General features: G+C 44.9%; 1 protein-coding gene across 1 annotated transcript in view; it reads left to right on the top strand.

The window, feature by feature from the left end:
- The window catches only part of P4HA3 (prolyl 4-hydroxylase subunit alpha 3), a 40,064-nt gene extending 21,320 nt beyond the window's left edge, over positions 1–18,744 (top strand). Inside the window, exons 6-13 of the mRNA XM_054576144.1 lie at positions 2,038–2,201; positions 2,394–2,570; positions 6,716–6,780; positions 9,109–9,268; positions 10,263–10,325; positions 14,163–14,231; positions 17,753–17,849; positions 18,664–18,744. Coding sequence (XP_054432119.1) covers positions 2,038–2,201; positions 2,394–2,570; positions 6,716–6,780; positions 9,109–9,268; positions 10,263–10,325; positions 14,163–14,231; positions 17,753–17,849; positions 18,664–18,734 — 866 coding nt within the window. The 3' untranslated portion in view covers positions 18,735–18,744. The remainder of the gene's footprint in view (positions 1–2,037; positions 2,202–2,393; positions 2,571–6,715; positions 6,781–9,108; positions 9,269–10,262; positions 10,326–14,162; positions 14,232–17,752; positions 17,850–18,663) is intronic.
- Positions 18,745–19,021: the final 277 nt, after the last annotated feature.

Raw genomic sequence — 19,021 nt, 5'->3', positions numbered from 1 at the left:
AACAGTTATATATTAATGTTGCTTCAAAGGGGAACAGGTCCTGAATGGGAGCCAGTTTCTTCAGGGACAACTGAAGACCCAGGTTTGGGGAGGAGACCTGGGAACACGTGCAGTCAATGGGAGCTGTGTGTGCAAGGAGAGGTGACTCCGCAGGGTCATTTACCACAGCGGCTTAGAAAGAGATATCAGTTCTTCCCTTTAAACTCAGGGCTCAATTTGCTCTGCAAGCATCCTGCCCATTTAGCATAGAATTCAGCTTTGACTCTCACCAGAGTTGAACAAGATGAAGACTTGCTAGCTTAGCTCTCTGCTTGGATATTTTTGCTTAAAATTTTGGTAGTGAGCCTTGGTCCTGGTAGCTCAGTTGGTTAGAGCATCATCCCAATACACAAAGGTTGAGGTTTTAATCTCCAGTCAGGGCACATACAAGAAGCAACAAATGAATACATAAGTAAGTGGAACAACAAATCCACTTATCTCCCCCCTCCCTAAAATCCATAAAAATAAAACATTTTAAAAATTACAAAAATAAAATTTTGGTGGTAGATGGCTTCCCAGATTTTCCTTTAATAAGATCTTTAGATACTACAGTGAGATACAAAATCACTATAATGTTTTAATATTTATAAAGTACATCATGTAAGACTTTACAATTCTATTTATTTATCACTTTTTAAAGGATATTTTATTGATTATGCTATTACGATTGTCCCATTTTTTTCTCCCCTTTACCCGCTTCCGCCCTGTACCCTCCTTCCCTTCAGCATTCTCCCTCTTAGTCCATGTCCATGGGTCATACATGTAAGTTCTTTGGCTTTTCCATTTCCTATACTATTCTTAACCTCCCCCTGTCTATTTTGTACCTGCCAATTTAAATTTCTTATTCCCTGTACCTTTTCCCCATTTTTCCCCCTCCCCTCCCCACTGATAACCCTCCATGGGATCTCCATTTCTGTGATTCTGTTCCTGTTCTAGTTGTTTGCTTAGTGTGTTTTTGTTTTCTTTGAGGTTCCGTTGTTGATAATGAATCCACTTAGTAATGTTATTCCATTATGATAATTTGACAAATGGTAGGAGAAGGAAGTAGCTCTATGGTCTGGAAACACACGGGCAATTAGCGATGCAGGCAAAATGAGAACCCAATGTCCCTTTATCTCTTTGTGTTTGGCCTGTTAAAATCCCCGTGTCTCCCAGAGAACCCAAATTGTGCACTGTTATAGGTGGACAAGCAAGACATAGCAAACTGAGATTCCCAGTTCCATTTCTGCCTTTGCGTTATTTTCATTGGTGTTTTGGGTTCAACATTTCCATTCTTCAAAATTTCATTTCTTGTTAGAAAAGGATAGTAATTTCTGTCCCCTCCTTTGCCATGGCAGAGGTGGTGGTTAGAAGCAGATTGAGCTCCACAGAGAAAGCTGCTTTGGAGGCATTAGAGCAATTCAGCACCTTCTTCTGAGATGCACTGAGAAATACACAGAGACTAGCAGGCCAGGGGTAGCTGCCAACCCACAGGACATCTTGCAGCCAAAGTGGGTATAAATGAGACACAAGACTCTTGCAGGAACCCAGGCTAGATCCAAAGCTGGAACCCCTTTGTCCCATACTGCTCTGCTCTGTGTCTAGGCCAGTTAGGAATTTTGAAGGATCTAGTAGAGCCGGGAATTAATGAGCTTCCAGTTCTCCAGGAAGGATAGGCTGGGTCTCTGCTTTAGGCTGTGGCTCTCTCGACTTCTCTTTCATAGCACTTGCTTGTCATGTTTTGTTGTAACTGGTTATTTAATGTCCCGTTTCTGCATTAGACTGTAAACTTTAGGAAGTTAGACTCTAGCACCTTCAGATCTGTCAGGCCCAACTCGATCTTTTTAAAATACCAGGTATTCTTCTGGGAGGGAGGGCCTTACATCCTCAGTACGTGGACACATTCAAGGTGTCCAGGTGCTGCTCGTGTGCGACAGCGAAGCTGTAGGAAACCTTAGCAGCCCTCCCTGGGGCCGCTGTTTGTCGATCTGTATTACTCTCTGCTCTGATTTCCCCCAGGCCCAGATAATAAGAGGATGGCCAGGAATGTCCTGAAATATGAAAAGCTCTTGGCCGAGAGCCCCAGCCAGGCAGCAGCGGAGGCTGTCATCCGGAGGCCCAACGTACCCCACCTGCAGACCAGGGACGCCTATGAAGAGTTATGTCAGACCCTGGGCTCCCAGGTAGGGTTTTCCAGGGAAACAGAAAAGGGGAACCAGCTTGGCTAGTGGCACATTTTGAGGAAAAAGGCTATAAAAATGCAGTGATGGTATTCTGAGTCTCCCATATTCCACTTGTTTTTATGCTGTAGTTCCCCTAATTAGTGTGGGCTCCTAGCCCTTTCCTCTTATGCTGATTCTAGCCTTTCCTTCCAGCCTACTCACTACCAGGTGCCTAGCCTCTACTGCTCCTATGAGACCAGTGCCAGCCCCTACCTGCTGCTCCAGCCCATCCGGAAGGAGGTCATCCACCTGGAGCCCTATGTTGTTCTTTTCCATGACTTCGTCAGTGACCTGGAGGCTCAGAAAATTAGAGGACTTGCAGAACCATGGGTGAGTGTCCACAAAGCCTGCCAAGAACTTTTGTGTCTTCACACGCCTGGTATTCAGGAGTATGTGAATAAGCAGCCTGAACAATTGGGCATTTCGTCAGCCTAGGAGTTCAGAATGACAGCCATTCCGTGGAACTAATCAATGGGCAAAAAAAATCACAGTAGTGGTTGCCTCTTAAGGGAGGGGTTTGGCTGGGAAAAGGTACAGGGGGATTTCCTGGGGTATTGAAAATGCGCTCTCAATATCTTCTTATGCATATGGAGTACATAGCTGTAAGCATTTGTCAAAACTTGCCAAATGGTACACTTGAGGTCTGTGCATATCATTGTGTATATATATTTTATCCTCACCCGAGGACACCTTCTCATTGCCTTCAGAGAGAGAGGGAGGGTTGGGGTGGGGGGAGCAGAGAGAGAGAGAAAGAGAAGCATCAGTTGATTGCCTTCTCGGGCACGCCCTGACTGGAGATTGAACCCACAAGCTAGGTGTGCGGCCTGACCAGGAATCAGACCCTTGACCTTTTGGTTTACAGGATGGCACTCCAACCAACTGAGCCACACTGGCCAGGGCTCATTGTATATAAATTGAACATAGAAAAAATATCCCCCCAAAATGTTCATCATTCCATGTAACTGGTAGAAAAAAAGAAAAGGGTGAAATGACAGGGGCAAGAGTAACGTCTGGGTCCAGATTTACAGAATTACAGAGAGGAAAGATTATCTAGTTCAAGTTTATTATCTTGCTAAAGGGGAAAATGAGGCCTAGAGAGGGGAAGGGACTTGATTAAGTTTACACATGTAATTAGAGCCAGAAGAGAAGGAGGCTTCTGTAATGTTTTTGGTCCTGCTCCTAAACCAAGTAGATGCCCTTGGAAAAGCCTCTTTCTTTCCTTGGACCTGTTTTCCCAGCTAAATGCCCTTCTAGTCCCTTCCCCTCTCTGGGCCTCATTTTCCCCCTTAGCAAGATAATAAACTTGAACTAGATAATCTTTCCTCTCTGTAATTTTGTAAATCTGGACCCAGATGTTACTCTTGCCCCTGTCATTTCACCCTTTTCTTTTCTTCTATCAGTTACATGGAATGATGAAGCGAAACATCAACTGGTTGCCTCCTATACATACCCTTCTCTATTTTTCTCTTCCTCTCTCTCTAAAATCAATAAACCTATCCTTAGGTGAGGATTTTTTTTTTTAAGTGAAACTTCCTTCCAAGGAAAGGCAGTTGATTGAGGACTTGATTGGGAAGAGGAAGAAACAGAGAAGGCTTCCCTGTGGACGTGAAATTCATCACAGTGACAAGTCAGCAAAGGGTCTTCCAGGAAGTCAGCCGTCCGTGCAGGGACGTGAGCTGCAGTGTGTTCAGAGAATGGGGAAGCGCGGTGGCTGATGTGTGCCAGCGGCGGCATGGGCAGAAGATGAGGCTACTTGGAGAGACACCATTAGAAGTGCTGTCAATACCGTGCTGGGGAATTTGGCTTTTATCCCAGAGGCAGGGGGAAAGCTGTCAGACAGTTTTAAACAGGAGAGTGGCAAGACTGGGTCTGCAGATTTTAAGGCAAATTCTGACAGCAGACACGGACTAGGGGGGAGAAGAGTAGCAATAATCATTTCACCTAAAAGCCAATCCGGTGAAGTATAGAATCTTTGCAGAGAAGATTTTTGCGATGATTAAGCTCCACTGGGGAGCTGAAGGATGTATTTTCAATGGCTTCAGCTTCTCAGTGAGCCAGCAGGAGGGAGCACTTGGCCAGCAGCTGCTTTTTCCTGAGTACCGCTGTGTTGCCATGGTAACAGGACACAGGCAGCTCACCGGGCCAGGTCATCTACTTGGCATGCACAGACCTTGCCACACTCCCTTCCCCGAGAAGTGTCTTGCTGGGGTGGCTGCTCCCTGTCTGCTCTTTGGCTCTGCCAGGAGTGAGCCGCGTGGTGGCAGCTGCCCCACAGGAGCTGAACACAGACGCCTCAGTGGCTTGTGTTGAACTTATCTGCTTCCTAGCCGTGTCCCTTTCCCAAAGAACGCTCTCTTGTCACCCACTGCCCCTCCGCACCCACATCCTGTCCATACATAAAGACTCGGTTGAAACCCCACGCTCCCACTGGCGCACCAGCCCTGACCACTCCCGCCTGCTTTCATTGATTCTTTTGGTAGAAACATTTTTCAGGGTCCTTTCTGGGGGCCACATACAATAACCTCTCTCTTTTCTGAACTAAAAGCCCTGTCACTAGTTGTTTGGTATTTGCACTTATTCTGCCATTTATGTGTCTTCTGGTACCACTAACAGTTTCATGGGCGAGCATCCTATAAATTAGCTGGGATCATATGCTGTCCTTCCTGAAATGCCTAGCCCTGTATTATACTGGTTGCAACCAGAACAATCTTCACAGGGTTGAATCTGACCGTGTCAGGCGCTTGCTTAAACTCTCTAATGGGTCACTTAGAATGATTACCAGCTCCTTGGCCTGGCTGCTGCCAACCCCTTCCGTAGCATGTCCCCCTTGCACCCAGGACCCCAGCTGCACTAAACTTGCATCTCCACACACACGTCATACCATCACCGGCCTCCTCACACATTCTCCTCTGTACCTAAAATGTTCTTGTCTTGGCCTCTTTTCAACTGCATGATTCCAGTTATATTTTTGGCATCCTGGGAAGCCTTCCTGTCCCCTATAAGAATGGGCTAGATGCTCCTTCTCAATGTTTTCATAGTGCCCTGTACTTGCCCCTTCGGGTGCCATTGCATGACCTATATATGTTGTATTTCCAGTGCCTAGCACAGTGCTCTGCACAGAGAACAACCAATAAGTATTTGTTCCCCAAAATGAATGACTTGTAGGTGTACAATAATTGTCAAAAGAATTTTGTGCAAGATGGCTCATTAATGGAGGGTGTGGGGAAGCAGAGATTCCCTAGGATTGGTTTTTAAAACCACTGCTGTTGCACTAAGAGAGCAGAAGGGAGCATCTCTCCTTGACGAGCCTCTCCTCTCTCCTATGAATGACTTGGAGACAGCGCTGGGAACTAAGGCAAAGGCTTAGACAGGCACGACCAGTCACCAGCTAATTTCCTGCATCCTGATATTGTACAGTAATGGGAGCTGCCAAGAATGTGTTGTTCAAATGCTGCATTTTTTAGCTGGGAAAACAGGTCCAAGGAAAGAAAGAGGCTTTTCCAAGGGCATCTACCTGGTTTAGGAGCAGGACCAATAACATTACAGAAGGCTCCAAGAAGGGAAAAGTTTTGTCTCATGCAGTTCCTTGCCTCGTGTTCTGCTCTGACGGCATGTGAGGTACCAGGGCTGGGTCTTTAGGCAAAAGACTGTTCACCTCCCCGCTATTGAGCGCCCACTCCCTGCCAGGCCTTCCCTAGGCCCAGGGGCGGAGGCAGTGGTGGTGGGGGCAGGGGAGATGATGCAGCACTGACAAAAGACCAAGTCTGTGCCCTTGTGGAGCAGAAGAAGACACATCGTTGTGCAAATAAATAGTACCTCTTTTTTCTGTCCCTTGTACAGTACCTTTGCAATTAGAATCCACTTTAATTAAAAATAATGTAAATGTTATGTCCAGACATTGAGTTAAATTAGTGACTTCAGACCTGTTTGCTTCCTCCCCTCGCCCACAGTCAAGGCAGTTGTAGCAAACAGATCTCGATTCTCTGTAAGAAGAGCTTTTGTTAGAGTTGTTCAGAAGAAATAGGCTCCCTCTGAGGGTGGAAGGTTTCCTGTCGTTGGTGGTGGTCATTTAATTTAACAAACACTGAGAGCTTACCATCAGGCGGGCCCTGTGCCAGACGGGGGCGGGGGTGGGGGGCAGAGAGGAATGAGAAACAGCCCTTTTTCTTACAGAACTCTCAGCCTTGCAGATGCAAAGGGATTCAGATATCACTGTTTCAAATCAACAGACTTTCACTGAGTGCTTACTGTCTACCAGACTGGATGCTTAGATTTTTTGGTCACTTCTTATTTTTTATTTTCAAGGTTGGTAAGTATCACTTAATTAGTAGCATGTGCAGGCTTTCACTTGGCAGGGACTGGTGATAGTTAGTTAGGTTAATGCTTAGAGAGGGGAAGGCCTGTCTATGGGAACGACAGAGCTCTTCCCTCCGCATCGTAACTACCCGGACTTCCTTTTCCCTTCTTCCCATCAGCTGCAGAGATCTGTGGTGGCATCGGGCGAAAAGCAGTTACCAGTGGAGTACCGCATCAGCAAAAGGTAAGAGGGGTCCTTCCTTGTCAGGAGCTCCGGTCTCGGCTGCTGCCTGCCCTCGGGCCGGCGGCACAGCCGACAGAAGGCCAGCAGCAGCCTTTCAGGTGCCTTCAGAGATGCTGCTGGAGAACCTGTAGTTCATGGCTATATCTGTACATGAGGGAGAAATTCCCACTCCCCTCACCCAAAGGCCTTTCACAGGTTGCTATCTTGTCTGAGGAGTTAACCAGGAGGCTATTAGGGAAACCCTGGAAAAAGCTCCTGTGCCCTAATGAAAAAAATAAGTGTGTCCTTGCTCTAACCAGGATTGTTTTTCCAGAGAATACAGTCCCATCCCTATTTGTAATTTGATTTTATAAGATTCCATTCCCACCTACTGACTCATATTCAAAGCATGACTTTCCAACATTTGAGCAAGAATGACCAGACTCTCTGGACAGGGCGGCCTCTCTGGAGGGGCAGATTGAGCTGCGAGAGCCCGGCAGTATCCCGTCCCTCCACCCCGGCCCCTCCCCCTGCCACTGCAGTGCTTTTTTTGCACTGGCAGGACAGGACTGATGATATAGTAAGAAGACGGTCCCCATCGCAGCCACAGGAGACAGGATGACCACATCCTTGGGGCGAGGCCAGGCCTCAGGCTGGGTGGGTAGTGTCTGTTGTCTGGGAAGTGAGGTGAGCGAGGAAAGCTTTGATCTGGAATCATCTGGCTCAGCTTATATGGTCTGGTCCGTCCATTCACGGATCTTTCACATTAGGAGTCATCCTCTAAGCTTTGGAGGGCACGTATGACCCCAGCTTTGTTGCTTTCCTCTCTGACATCCGAGTGCCAAAGAGAAAATGAATGTTTTAGGGCAGTAGGTTTCTTTACTTTTCAGGTAAAGAAACAGATGCTCGTTACCTCCTCATCCTTCCCATCACCCTGCCCCCTCTTTGAATTTTGGTTCCGTCCTCACTTCACTGTAACTTGTCTCTCGAAGGCCACCAGTGAACTTCTAATTGTCAGATCGTGTTTCTCCCGCAAACCTTCACTGACCATCCATTACTCACAAAGTAAAGAGCAGTTTTCTGAACCCAGTGTTGCAGCTTTGTACAACGTGGCTGGAGCCCGCTGGTGCAGCATTATGTCCTATTACTCGTTTTCACATTTGTACACACTAGGTATTGTCACCCCTCCGTGTCTGTGCTTACGCTGTTTCGTCATCCTGCAATACCCCGATATCTGTACCATCTATTGACATTTTATGCGTCCTTTAATATCTGGCCTGCATGTCACCATCTTACCGTGGTGCCCCAGGCAGAATAGTCTCCTTCCTTTGTGCTCCCCGGCACTTTCTTGTAAAGACTGGTCCTCATTTTTCACCCTGCCTTGATCTGTACTCAGTTATATTTGGGTAATTTCTCCCATGAGATTTCTGATGCTACAGCTTTGTCTTGGGTGTCTTTTAAACCTAAAATCACATAGCATAGTGCTTCACATGCACTCCCTATGAAAGAATGAACAAACTAATCCAAAATTTAAAGAGCAAAGACTTGGTCTTCCCATCTCATGCTGAGGCTCTTCTCCCAGAGCCTTGTCTCCCAGGAGACTCACTTCTTCACTCCCCGGGACCGTCATTCTGCTCCTAGATCCTCCGCTTTGTCAGAACCTCAACAAGACATTCAGGAAAAGAGACTGAACTTTGCTCTTTGGCATTTGACCTATCCTGCTTTGTCTTGGAGTGGAGCAGAAGGACAGAGATTTTTCTGTGTTTTACTGCAACTTCTAACATGCAGCTTACACACCATCTTCATAGGTATAGACTCTTACAATCTTCTTAAGTCTGTGAAGTAGATATTATTATCATCCCCATTTTATAGATGAGTACAGTACAGCTTAGGAAGGTTTAAGGTTAAGTGCCTGACGAAAGGTCACATGGAGGATCAGGCACTGCTCCTACTTCTTTGAACCCAAAGCTTTTCCATTGCTCAACAGCTGTTGACACGTCTCTAAAAGAGCTGTTTTAAAGGCAGGTTTTTGTCTTTTTCCTCTTTGCATCCCCATGCCTTGTGCTTTGAACCTTCACTCTTCAAAGCACCTAGGACGAGCCTGGCATTCAGTGAGCCTCAGAGAATGCCTGTTGAATGAACGAAGGGGTGAATGTTAAGGCAGAGCATGACGTGGCCTGGGCAGACATAGCATGAGGGGAGCGAAGGTAATGAAGCATCCATGTCTATCCTCCTGTCCTCCCTCTCTCCCCTCCTCTGGCAGTTGACATCTTTCATTCATTTGTTCACAGATATTTTTTTCATTTCTGGCATCATATCACTAATGTTCCAATCTCTGATTCGTTTTAGTGCCTGGCTGAAGGACACCGTTGACCCAATGCTGGTGACCCTTGACCATCGCATTGCTGCCCTCACAGGCCTCAATATCCGGCCTCCCTACGCAGAGTACCTCCAGGTGGTGAACTATGGGATCGGAGGGCACTATGAGCCGCACTTTGACCATGCTACGGTAACTGCGGGCTCAGTGACCAAATCCTGGGTGGGGAGGCAGAGTGTTATCTATTTTGCTGAGGCAGAGCTCTTGTAGGAATCCCACGGAATGCCAAGTGAAATTCTAGTATAAAGGTTCTTGTTCCAGGAAGATCTGGAGGCCTCCGTTTCAAGCTGATTTCTGGTGACTCATTTTCTGATATGCCCCCACCTGCCTGTCTGCAATTTGCTGGTGGGGCGGGGGGAAGAATGCAGACTGCCCTAGAGTCTTCTGTCCTGCTTCACTCAGGGACTTCCCAGGGAACATTGTCTTTCCTCCAGTCACTCTCTTTACTTACCTTTTTATGATTCTATTTGTATGAAATTTCTAGAAAAGGCAAAACTAAAGAGACAGAAAGTAGATCAGAGGTTGCCCAGTACTGGGGGTCGGAGTGGAGGCTGGCTGCAGACAGACGTGGGGAGGCTCAGCGGACAGCAGTGTTCTAACGGCGGCTTGGTGGGGCGGTCGCACAGCTGTGAAAACTCACTAAAACTCGCTGACCGGTACACTCTCACTGGGTGAATTTCATCACATATAAATTATGTCTCAAACTGTTCTATGACAAAAGGGGATGTGTCTCTTCAACAAGTAATTGGGAACTCCAGTCTTATGACTTGCTATTACTACAGAATAATTATCTGTAATATTTTGTATGTTCACTTCTTTATTTAACCAAGGTGCAGTGAACCCCTCATAGAGTACTTCCATTACTGTCAAGGAATTCTGTTTTATAAATGTCTGATAAATTAGTAAAAAAAAAAAAAAGTATATATATATATATATATATAGATATATATATAGATATATAGATAGATAGTACCAAAAAGCACAGATGGACACAACTAGGTGTAGGTCAAGGCTACCTCCCATCTGTGACACCCCCATTTTTCTCCTCCCTGTACTATGGTAAAATCCTGGCCATCACTCTGGTGCAAACTGTGTAAAATAATGATATGTTTTATTTTTGTCTCAGTCACCAAGCAGCCCGCTGTACAGAATGAAGTCTGGGAACCGAGTTGCAACATTTATGATCTATGTGAGTCTTGCTCTGAACCAGACCTTCTTACTTAATGACAATTTATGTTTCACTCTTATGGTTTTCAAAGTAGTTTCAGATGTTGATAGAATCTGGTACTTCCAGCTGAAAAGCTCCAGGATTTTTGTGAATTTCAGGCAGTATTTTTGTTAAGCGTTAAAGAAGTACAAATCAAGAGTCCTGGTCTCAGAGAGTTTCCAGTGTGTCAAGCTAAATATGACCTTGTCCTAGGCAGTGATTAAGATGGGAAGTGGGGTTACCTTGAAGGCTAGGAGATCCTGGGACCTGGAAACCACAAGAAAAGTTTGTGGAGCTGTGAGGGGAAAGAGAAGAAAAACAAGGTATCTGAGATTACAGGAAGCAAGAACAGAGATGCCTACAGAGAAATTCAGTTAAGTGCTGCTCTCTCATAAGTAGTGAAAATTCTTTTCCTTATCTCCCTGTAAAATCTACATTTCACCTTAAAAAGCAAATTGGCCTCCTCTCCTAATTTATGACCTGATTCTACAGGATTTGGTACCAGTCTTTATGATCGCCCCAATCTCCTTCCCTTCCAATCCTGGGTTTTATAGACAGTTCAGAATTTCAATCATCTGTCGCTCAGATTACGAGAGATATATTACTATTAATTGAGGGGATAAGCATGCTAAACATAAGAGCTCTGCTTAACCCCTAAAGATGAAGTCCTGTTTCCAGGCTATTAGGATAGCACATGCCCCCACCCTAGCGTTCCCTCTTTTCTTAGTGCTGTCTCTGATCACAGCCAAGTAAGGGCCATCAGAGGCCGGGACTCTGTAGACTTCAATGTAGACTTTTAACATGTTCTTCCTGTGGCTCGGTTTTACAGCTCCTACAGAACTGGAAGCCTGCCACTCAAGTGGCGTTTGGCCTCTAGTGGTCATTCTGAACATTCTGATCAGGCACAGAGGGAAGGGATGGGTCTTGAATTGGCAGTTGGTTGCATCCCTGGTTGATGACTCAAGCTGGCATGGGAGCTCACAGTGAAGAATATTGATATCAACCAAAGAATAAGACCTCTCAGGGCCAATATCTGGTTTTTTTTTTAATTTTTAAAAAAGATTATTTATTTTTAGACAGAGGGGAAGGGAGGGAGAAAGAAAAGGAGAGCAACATCAATGTGCAGTTGGCTTTTGCGTGCCCCTTACTGTGGACCTGGCCTGTAACCCAGGCATGTGCCCTCACTGGGAGTCAAACTGTTAACTCTTTGGTTCTCAGGCTGGCACTCAATCCACTGAGCCACATCAGTCAGAGCTAATATGTTTTTTATCCCCCTAATATCTTCTATAGCTAGTTTTCTGATTACAGAGCCCAGTTACTATGGTAAGGGTAGCATGGAAGCAAGAACCCAGCAATTCTAAATGGCAAATGCAAGTGTGTGTGTGCGCGTGTGCACTGTGCATGTGCATTTGGGCTTTAAGCATTTGAGACACTAGAAAGGAATGCACTTTGGGTTCGCAGTCACTTGGCCTCATTCTGGTTCTTCTACTTAATATGTGGCCTCAGCACAAATCACATCTATTCTTTGAGCTCATTTTCTGGCTCTGTGCCTCCTCACCGGATCGTCATGAGGATCGATGAGATAATACAGGGGGATGTCACTCGATAAAGTTTCATGTAATGTTTCTATCATTGTACCCCACACAAGTAAAGGACCCATAAAGGGCTACTAGTGTCGTGGGACCTAAGAAGTATAGATTAGGAACCCAAATCTGTCATGTTCAGGTTGGGGTAAAGATCTTCATACAAATTTCTAAAGAAAAGTATTAAGGTTTGTAGAGAACACAAGAATACTACTATAGGGAGAAAATCTTTAAGAAGTAGAGGATTGGGTTGAAATCAGGTAGTGATTTTTCTGCTCAGGTTGGATATAGCTCAGACCCAGCACAAAACATAGAAAATTCCCTGCCCTCCCCGCCAATCTCACAATCTTGCTCATAAGGTTCGTGTTACACAGATCAAGTTCTCTTTTTAATTTGTTGGGTAAGCCATTCCTTCCCACTATACTGCGATACCACGGGTGGAGGAGTGCAGGTAAGTCCAGGTTCCCCTGTTGTATCTTGCTTATACTCACAGTGGCTGAGAGTGAGGGTGAGAACAGAATCACCCAGTTTGTTCGTCAGCTGAATGCAGGAGCGAACTGTCGCTCTCATTGCCCTTCCCTAAGAGCTCCAGGGGGAGCCGAGAATCACCGCTTCCACTCCCTGGCTCGGAGTCACAGGTCAGCCCAGTTTCCTCTAACAAGTGCCAGCATCTTAACTCCTATTACGGTGGGATCCATGAATGTGAATGTTCTGGGGAACAGTTAGCTGGCTGAGGTATAGACTGGCACTTCTGTGTCATGGTTCTGGTGAGAAAATAGTTTAGCAGTATACATCAAAAGTATGAAGTATACGCATACCCTTTTGACTCAATAATAGTAATGCTTCTTTCCTATGAAAACAATTTAAAATGCAAAAATAATTTTATTCATTAAGATGTTCAATGCAGTATTGTTTATAATAGTAAACATTTGAAAATAACCTAAATGTTCAAGAATGTAATTACATGAAAGTTATGAGCAGGGACTTCGTAGTCAGGTGGCATTGGCTCTGCTCCATTCATGGCTTAGTCACCAAAGAGTTAGACGATCTTTTGTAATCCTCATTTGTAGAATATGAATAATAACAATAGCAATCCTAACTCAAGGATTATTGTGAAGAATAAGTGAGAGAATATATATGTGAAAACTTACTATAATGCCTAACATATAGTAGGTACTTAATAAATGTCAACAGTTACTATATAAACTATAACAGTGTTTTTTTCTGGATAATAAGATGATGAATAATATTATTTTAAAGTGCTTTCCTGTATTTTTCAAAGTGTTACGTACTTCTTTGACAATCAGACAAAAATCTTCATATTAAGAAAACACATCCATAATACTAGGATGTACTAGTGGAGAAACTCCTCAGCTGAGATTACATGGAGAGTGACTGAGCGACCTGGGAAAGGTGCCATCAGCAGTTCCTATGATGCCCAACTTTTAAAATTAATCGATGTAGTCTAAACAGCGTTCTATGAGCCACAGCTCATGATCTATTAGTGGGCTGTGGAATAAATTTAGTGGAACTGATCAGTATTTAAGGATTATGAACTAGAATAAAGTAAAATGAAATGGAAAATAATAGAGGGTATCTTACGTAGTAAGAATTTAAAATTAAAAAAAATTTATTGACCTTTTATTGAAGGGAGAAATAGATAGACATCAGACATCAGTTTGTTGTTCCACTTATTTTATGCATTTATTGGTTGACTGTTGTTATTTAACCCTGTAACCTTGGTGTATCAGGATGATGCTCTAACCAACCGACCTACCTGGCCGGGACAAAGAATATTTTATGAAGTGTTTACTTTATTTCAGGGTGTGTGTGTGTGTGTGTTTGTGTGTGTGTGTGTGTGCATGCACACACGCATGTACGCACGCACGTGTATGTGCCTTGGGCTGAAATGTAAACTGTTTCTTCCTGAGGGTCTCAGAGTTTTAATCTCCTTATTTAGCCTTCCTGAGGATGTTAGCTCAAAGGGCAAAGAAAGGGAGCATTCCTAAATGTCATCCTCTTGTGGCCCTCCAGGCAAACACTGATGCCATTGAGTAGGCTCCCTTAATCCCTAAAATGGGTGATTTTCTTTCAATAAGTATTTCTCAGAGTTGAAATGGGAGAACACAGGAGGGAATCTATGCAGAAATTACATCAGAGATCAGGTAGGGCAGAGCAAGGCGGAGTAGGGCAGGCAGGGGCTATTTCAACTCTGGCTCTTCCTCTGGTGTTTTAGCTGAGCTCGGTGGAAGCTGGAGGAGCTACAGCATTCATCTATGCCAACTTTAGCGTGCCTGTGGTCAAGGTGAGTGGGGGTCTGGTCCCAACAGGTGGTTGTATGGTGAAGAGCTAACGTTCTAGCCTTCATGCTCTCTGTCCTTGTAAGCTTATTCCTAGGGGGTGGGATAAGAAGAGGTCTTTCCTTGACTCCCAGAATCAAAGATAATCTCTCAATTTTCTATATGACCACATGTTATTGTGCCTCTACTTTTAATTTTATTTGCACTTATATTACAAGTAGATGATTACATGTCTGCCTTCCCTATTACAATAGAACTCCTCAAAGGAAAGAGCTGTTTTTATTAACCTTTGGATCTTTTACAGCAACTGGTCCCCTCAGTCATTTGTTCAGTAAACACTGAGGGCTGGAGGCACTGATTGTAATGAGGAAAACTCATAGTCCTTGTCCTTCAGGAGCTCACACAGAAGATAATAGGCTGTAACAAGGTATGGCAATAGAGCTAGGAAATCACGTCAGGCAGAGGAGGGCCATGTGGAAAGAGGTTTGTTTAATAACTAAATGTACCCACAAATTTCAGATCAGTCAATCCATTGGGGATATCAGCCCCAATAGAATTCAGGAATGAAATGAGGACAAATAAATGAGTTCATGCCTATAAAACACTTACCAAGTATTCATTAAGTAAGTGCAGGAATCTATGAATCCTCAGGGGGTTGGCCACGGTTAAATTACATCAATAAGAAGTGTATAGAGAACTTCCGGTCAAGACGGAGGCATAGGTAAAGCCAAGAGTAAACATGGCTCCCCTCCTTGTACAACCACAGAAAAATTACAACCAGACTACAAAACGAATATTACCCATAATCGTCAGAAAGTCGAGCCGTACAGAAGTCTGACAATGAAGGAGCTAAGCCAACTTCATCCAGATGAGTAGAAGGGGCAGAGACATGGAGACACACAAGAGGTGTGGAGACATGGAGTGGCATGGAATGGGTGGTCCCACACCCACATGTGGTGGATAAAAATCAGGAGGGATACCTCAGGAGTGGGCGACCCTAGCCTAAGACCAGACCACCCTGCCTAGGGTTCCAGTGCCAGGAAGATAAGTCCCCATAACTTCTGGCTGTAAAAATCAGTGGGGATTGGGGTGGCAGAAGAAACTGCAGGATTATCAAGAGACTCCTCTTAAATGGCCCAGGACAGACTTAGGACTCATGCAGACCCACCCCCTCTGGGATTCAGCAGGAGGGCAACAGCTGGAAGGGAACAAGAGGCATTTAAGGAGAAGGGGAAAAAGTGAAGTGACTGGCAACAGGGCAAGTGCCAGGGGACAGCTTCTTTTTGGGCAATCTCCAGAGGCCACGCAGTGACGTTGTTCCCTCTCTGTGCCCTCCCTGAAACAGTTACAAAGCACTTGCCCTGCCCTGGAGGTTACATAAGGCTCCACCCCACACAATTTACAGGTGCCTTTTCTATAATAGGCCATGCCACTAAGACAGGGAGTCAAAGCAGCTATATCTGATACACAGAAACAAACACAGAGAGGCTGCCAAAGAACTATGTCCCAAATGAAAGAACAGAGCAAAACCCCGGAAAAATAACTAAATGAAATGGAGATAAACATCTCTCAGGTGCAGAGTTCAAAAAGCTGGTTATCAGGATGCCCAAAGAAATAATTGGATACTGCAACAGCATAAAAAAGACCCAGGCATAAATGAAGGTCACATTAAGTGAAATAAAGAAAAATCTACAGAGACCCAACAGTGGAGGGGATGAGGCCAAGAATCAAGTAATCAAGTCAACAATTTGGAACATAAGGAAGAAAAAAGCATTCAATCAGAATAGCAAGAAGAAAAAACTTTAAAAGACAAGGATAGAATAAGGAGCCTCTGGGACATCTCCAAATGTACCAACATCTGAATTATGGGGTGCCAGGAGGAGAAAAGGAAGAGAAGAAATTGAAAACTTATTTGAAAAAAGTAATAAAGAAAACTTCCCTAATTCAGTGAAGGAAATAGACACAAAAGTCCAGGAAGCACAGAGAGTCCCATACAAGTTGGACCCAAAGAGAACCACACCGAGACACATAATAATTAAAGTGCCAAATGTTAATGAGAGAATCTTAAAAGTGGCAAGAGAAAAGCAGATAGTTACCTACAAAAGAGTTCTCATAAGACTGTCAGCTGATTTCTCAAAAGATACTTTGCAAGCTAGAAGGGACTGGCAAGAAGTATTCAAAATGATGAACAGCAAGGACTTACAACCTAGATTACTCTATCCAGCAAAGTTATCATTTAGAATTGGAGGGCAATTAAAGTGCTTCCCAGACAAGGTAAAACTAAAGGAGTTCATCATCATCAAGCCATTATTATGTGAAATGTTAAAGAGAACTATATAAGAAAAAGAAGACCAAAACTATGAACATTAAAATGGCAATAAATTCACAACTATCAAAAACTAAATCTAAAAAACAACTAAGCAAACAAGCAGAACAGGAACAGAATCATAGATACAGAGATCATTTGGAGGGTTATCAGCTGGGTGGGGGAAGGGGGAAAATGGGGGAAAAGGTGCAGGGATTAAGAAGTACAAATCAGCAGGTACAGAATAGGGGGATGCTAAGAACAATATAGGAAATGGAGAGGCCAAAGAACTTACGTGGATGACCCACGGACATGAACTAAGGGAGAGGATTGCTGGAGGGAATGAGCTACCAGGTAGAGAGGGGCAAAGGGAGACATTTGGGACAAACATAATGGCATAATCAATTTTATATATATATATATATATATATATATATATATATATATATATATATATATATATATATATAGTATACCCATATCCATCAAATGTCTCCCCAGGAGGAGAGGGGTCAAACAAGGAAGAGATAAATAAGTAGGAAATGTGTTCATGATATATATGTGTGTATGTGTCCAAGAGCACTTCTTTCTGAAGACAGAAGAGAAATAAAAGCTGGGTATGGAGGAAGAACATACAAGATTTGGAGTCAAAACACTGGGGTTTGATTCTTAGTTGCATTATTTTACGCCCCTGAGCCTCAGCTTCCTTGCTGGTAGATTGGGGAGTGTGGTAATGCCGGCTTCCCGGGCATGTTATTAGTGAATACCTAAGGGAGGTAAGAGGCTGAGTTCATTAAGTTCTTGGTTGTATGAGGAATGTTTTATTCCACCTTGAGGTTTCTGTTGCGTGCATCTCCTCAGTGAGCCAATGATATCCTAGTCTCATCTTTCTCCCAGCACTTGTCACACTGTCCTGTTCCAGTCTGTTTTTATATCTGTCTATCCTAAAAGACTGTGAGCTTCTGAGAGCAGAATGGGCATGATTTGTCCCTGCATCCTCAGGGCATGGAGCAGGGTAGGCCCTCAATAAATGCCGAGGGCATGACTGATTGAAGAAATAACAGCTTATGCCACCCTGTGCCATTTTATGCATGTCTTGCCCCCAGTCTGCACAGATGATTTTTCATAATGACATGCATGCATTTGCTCTCAGTCATGTGCTTCCCAAGGAATGAGATTTGGGGTTGCCCCCACTCCGGGGTGGGACTCTCTTGTTTTCAGAATGCAGCACTATTTTGGTGGAACCTACATAGGAGTGGTGAAGGGGATGGCGACACACTTCATGCTGGCTGTCCTGTCCTGGTGGGGGACAAGTGGGGTAAGGCCTGCCTTTCTGGGTGTGAGAATGGGTTGAGGGGTTCATAGTAAAGTGAAACAGGGGTGGATGGAAAATAGTGTAGCCCTTTCATTCCAAAAGCTTCACTACAGGGCCCTGTTACATTGAGATGGTCAGGCTCTGGGGTAGTTGCCACCGGCAAATTGGAAGCCTGTCACAGAGCGGGTGTCAGTAAAAGTTCATTGACCTGACCAGACTGACCTTGATTCCAGAGTACAGCCGAGGAGGCATATGGTGCTGAGTCCCAGTCCTGTGTCCCATGGGGAGAACCATCAAGTGTTTCCCCAGGAGGAAAGGGTCAAACAAGGAAGAGATAAATAAGTAGGAAATGTATCATATAAGTATGATGTGTGTGTGTGTGTGTGTGTGTGTGTCCACGAGCACTTCTCTCTGAAGACAGAAAATGTAGAAGAGGGCCTCGCATGCTGTGCTGGACCTTGCCAGGAAAGGCCGCCCCTGTACTCTCATTACTTTGGAGCGGCACCATGGAGAGTGGGCGTACAGGAGCTCCGTGAATGACTGACGAGTGACTTTAGAACCCATGAGTTTGAAAATTAGTCTATAGTAGAGAGGACCCATCAGGGGCTTTTTCCAGGGGACAAGGTCCTCTGCTATTTATCTGTTGGAATCATTTTGTAGTCCATAGCAGGGCTGGGACTAGGGGCAGGCGAATGAGTTGTCTGGGTGCAGAGTTTAAGGAGGCCCTGGCACGCCCCTGCGGTGAGCACTGCCACTGAACACTCTGCTGAACCTGCTCTCATCTTCCTCTTCCCGCCCCCCACCCTGTCTCCCCCAGTGGCCAACAAGTGGATACACGAATACGGACAGGAATTCCGCAGACCCTGCAGCTCGAGGCCCGAGGACTAACATGTTGGCAGAGAGAAGCTGCTGGAGTCCTGTGGCTTTCTGGAGAAGCCAGACACCGAAAACTAGGAAGGGAGAAAGAAGAGCACCCTCTGGAAGACGCCTTGTCAGCGCCCTGTGTTCCTTGCAAACGGGAGGCAGGGAAGTGGTCTTTATGAGGGACACCCAAGGGTTCACTGAGAAACCATTCACGTTGTTTCTCCTCCAGGCGTGAGTCACAGTGGACTGGGCAAGAAGGTTGGAGAGCAGTTTCTGGAGATCAGACACTCTGTTGGGAACAGGACACATCC

Source organism: Pteronotus mesoamericanus, unplaced genomic scaffold (assembly GCF_021234165.1).
Source record: "Pteronotus mesoamericanus isolate MK-2021 breed Mesoamerican mustached bat unplaced genomic scaffold, CSHL_Meso_final contig_33, whole genome shotgun sequence".
In the NCBI taxonomy this organism is placed as follows: domain Eukaryota; kingdom Metazoa; phylum Chordata; class Mammalia; order Chiroptera; family Mormoopidae; genus Pteronotus; species Pteronotus mesoamericanus.
The sequence above is the reverse complement of the archived record's forward strand: the minus strand, read 5'-3'. Positions and strand labels throughout refer to the sequence as shown.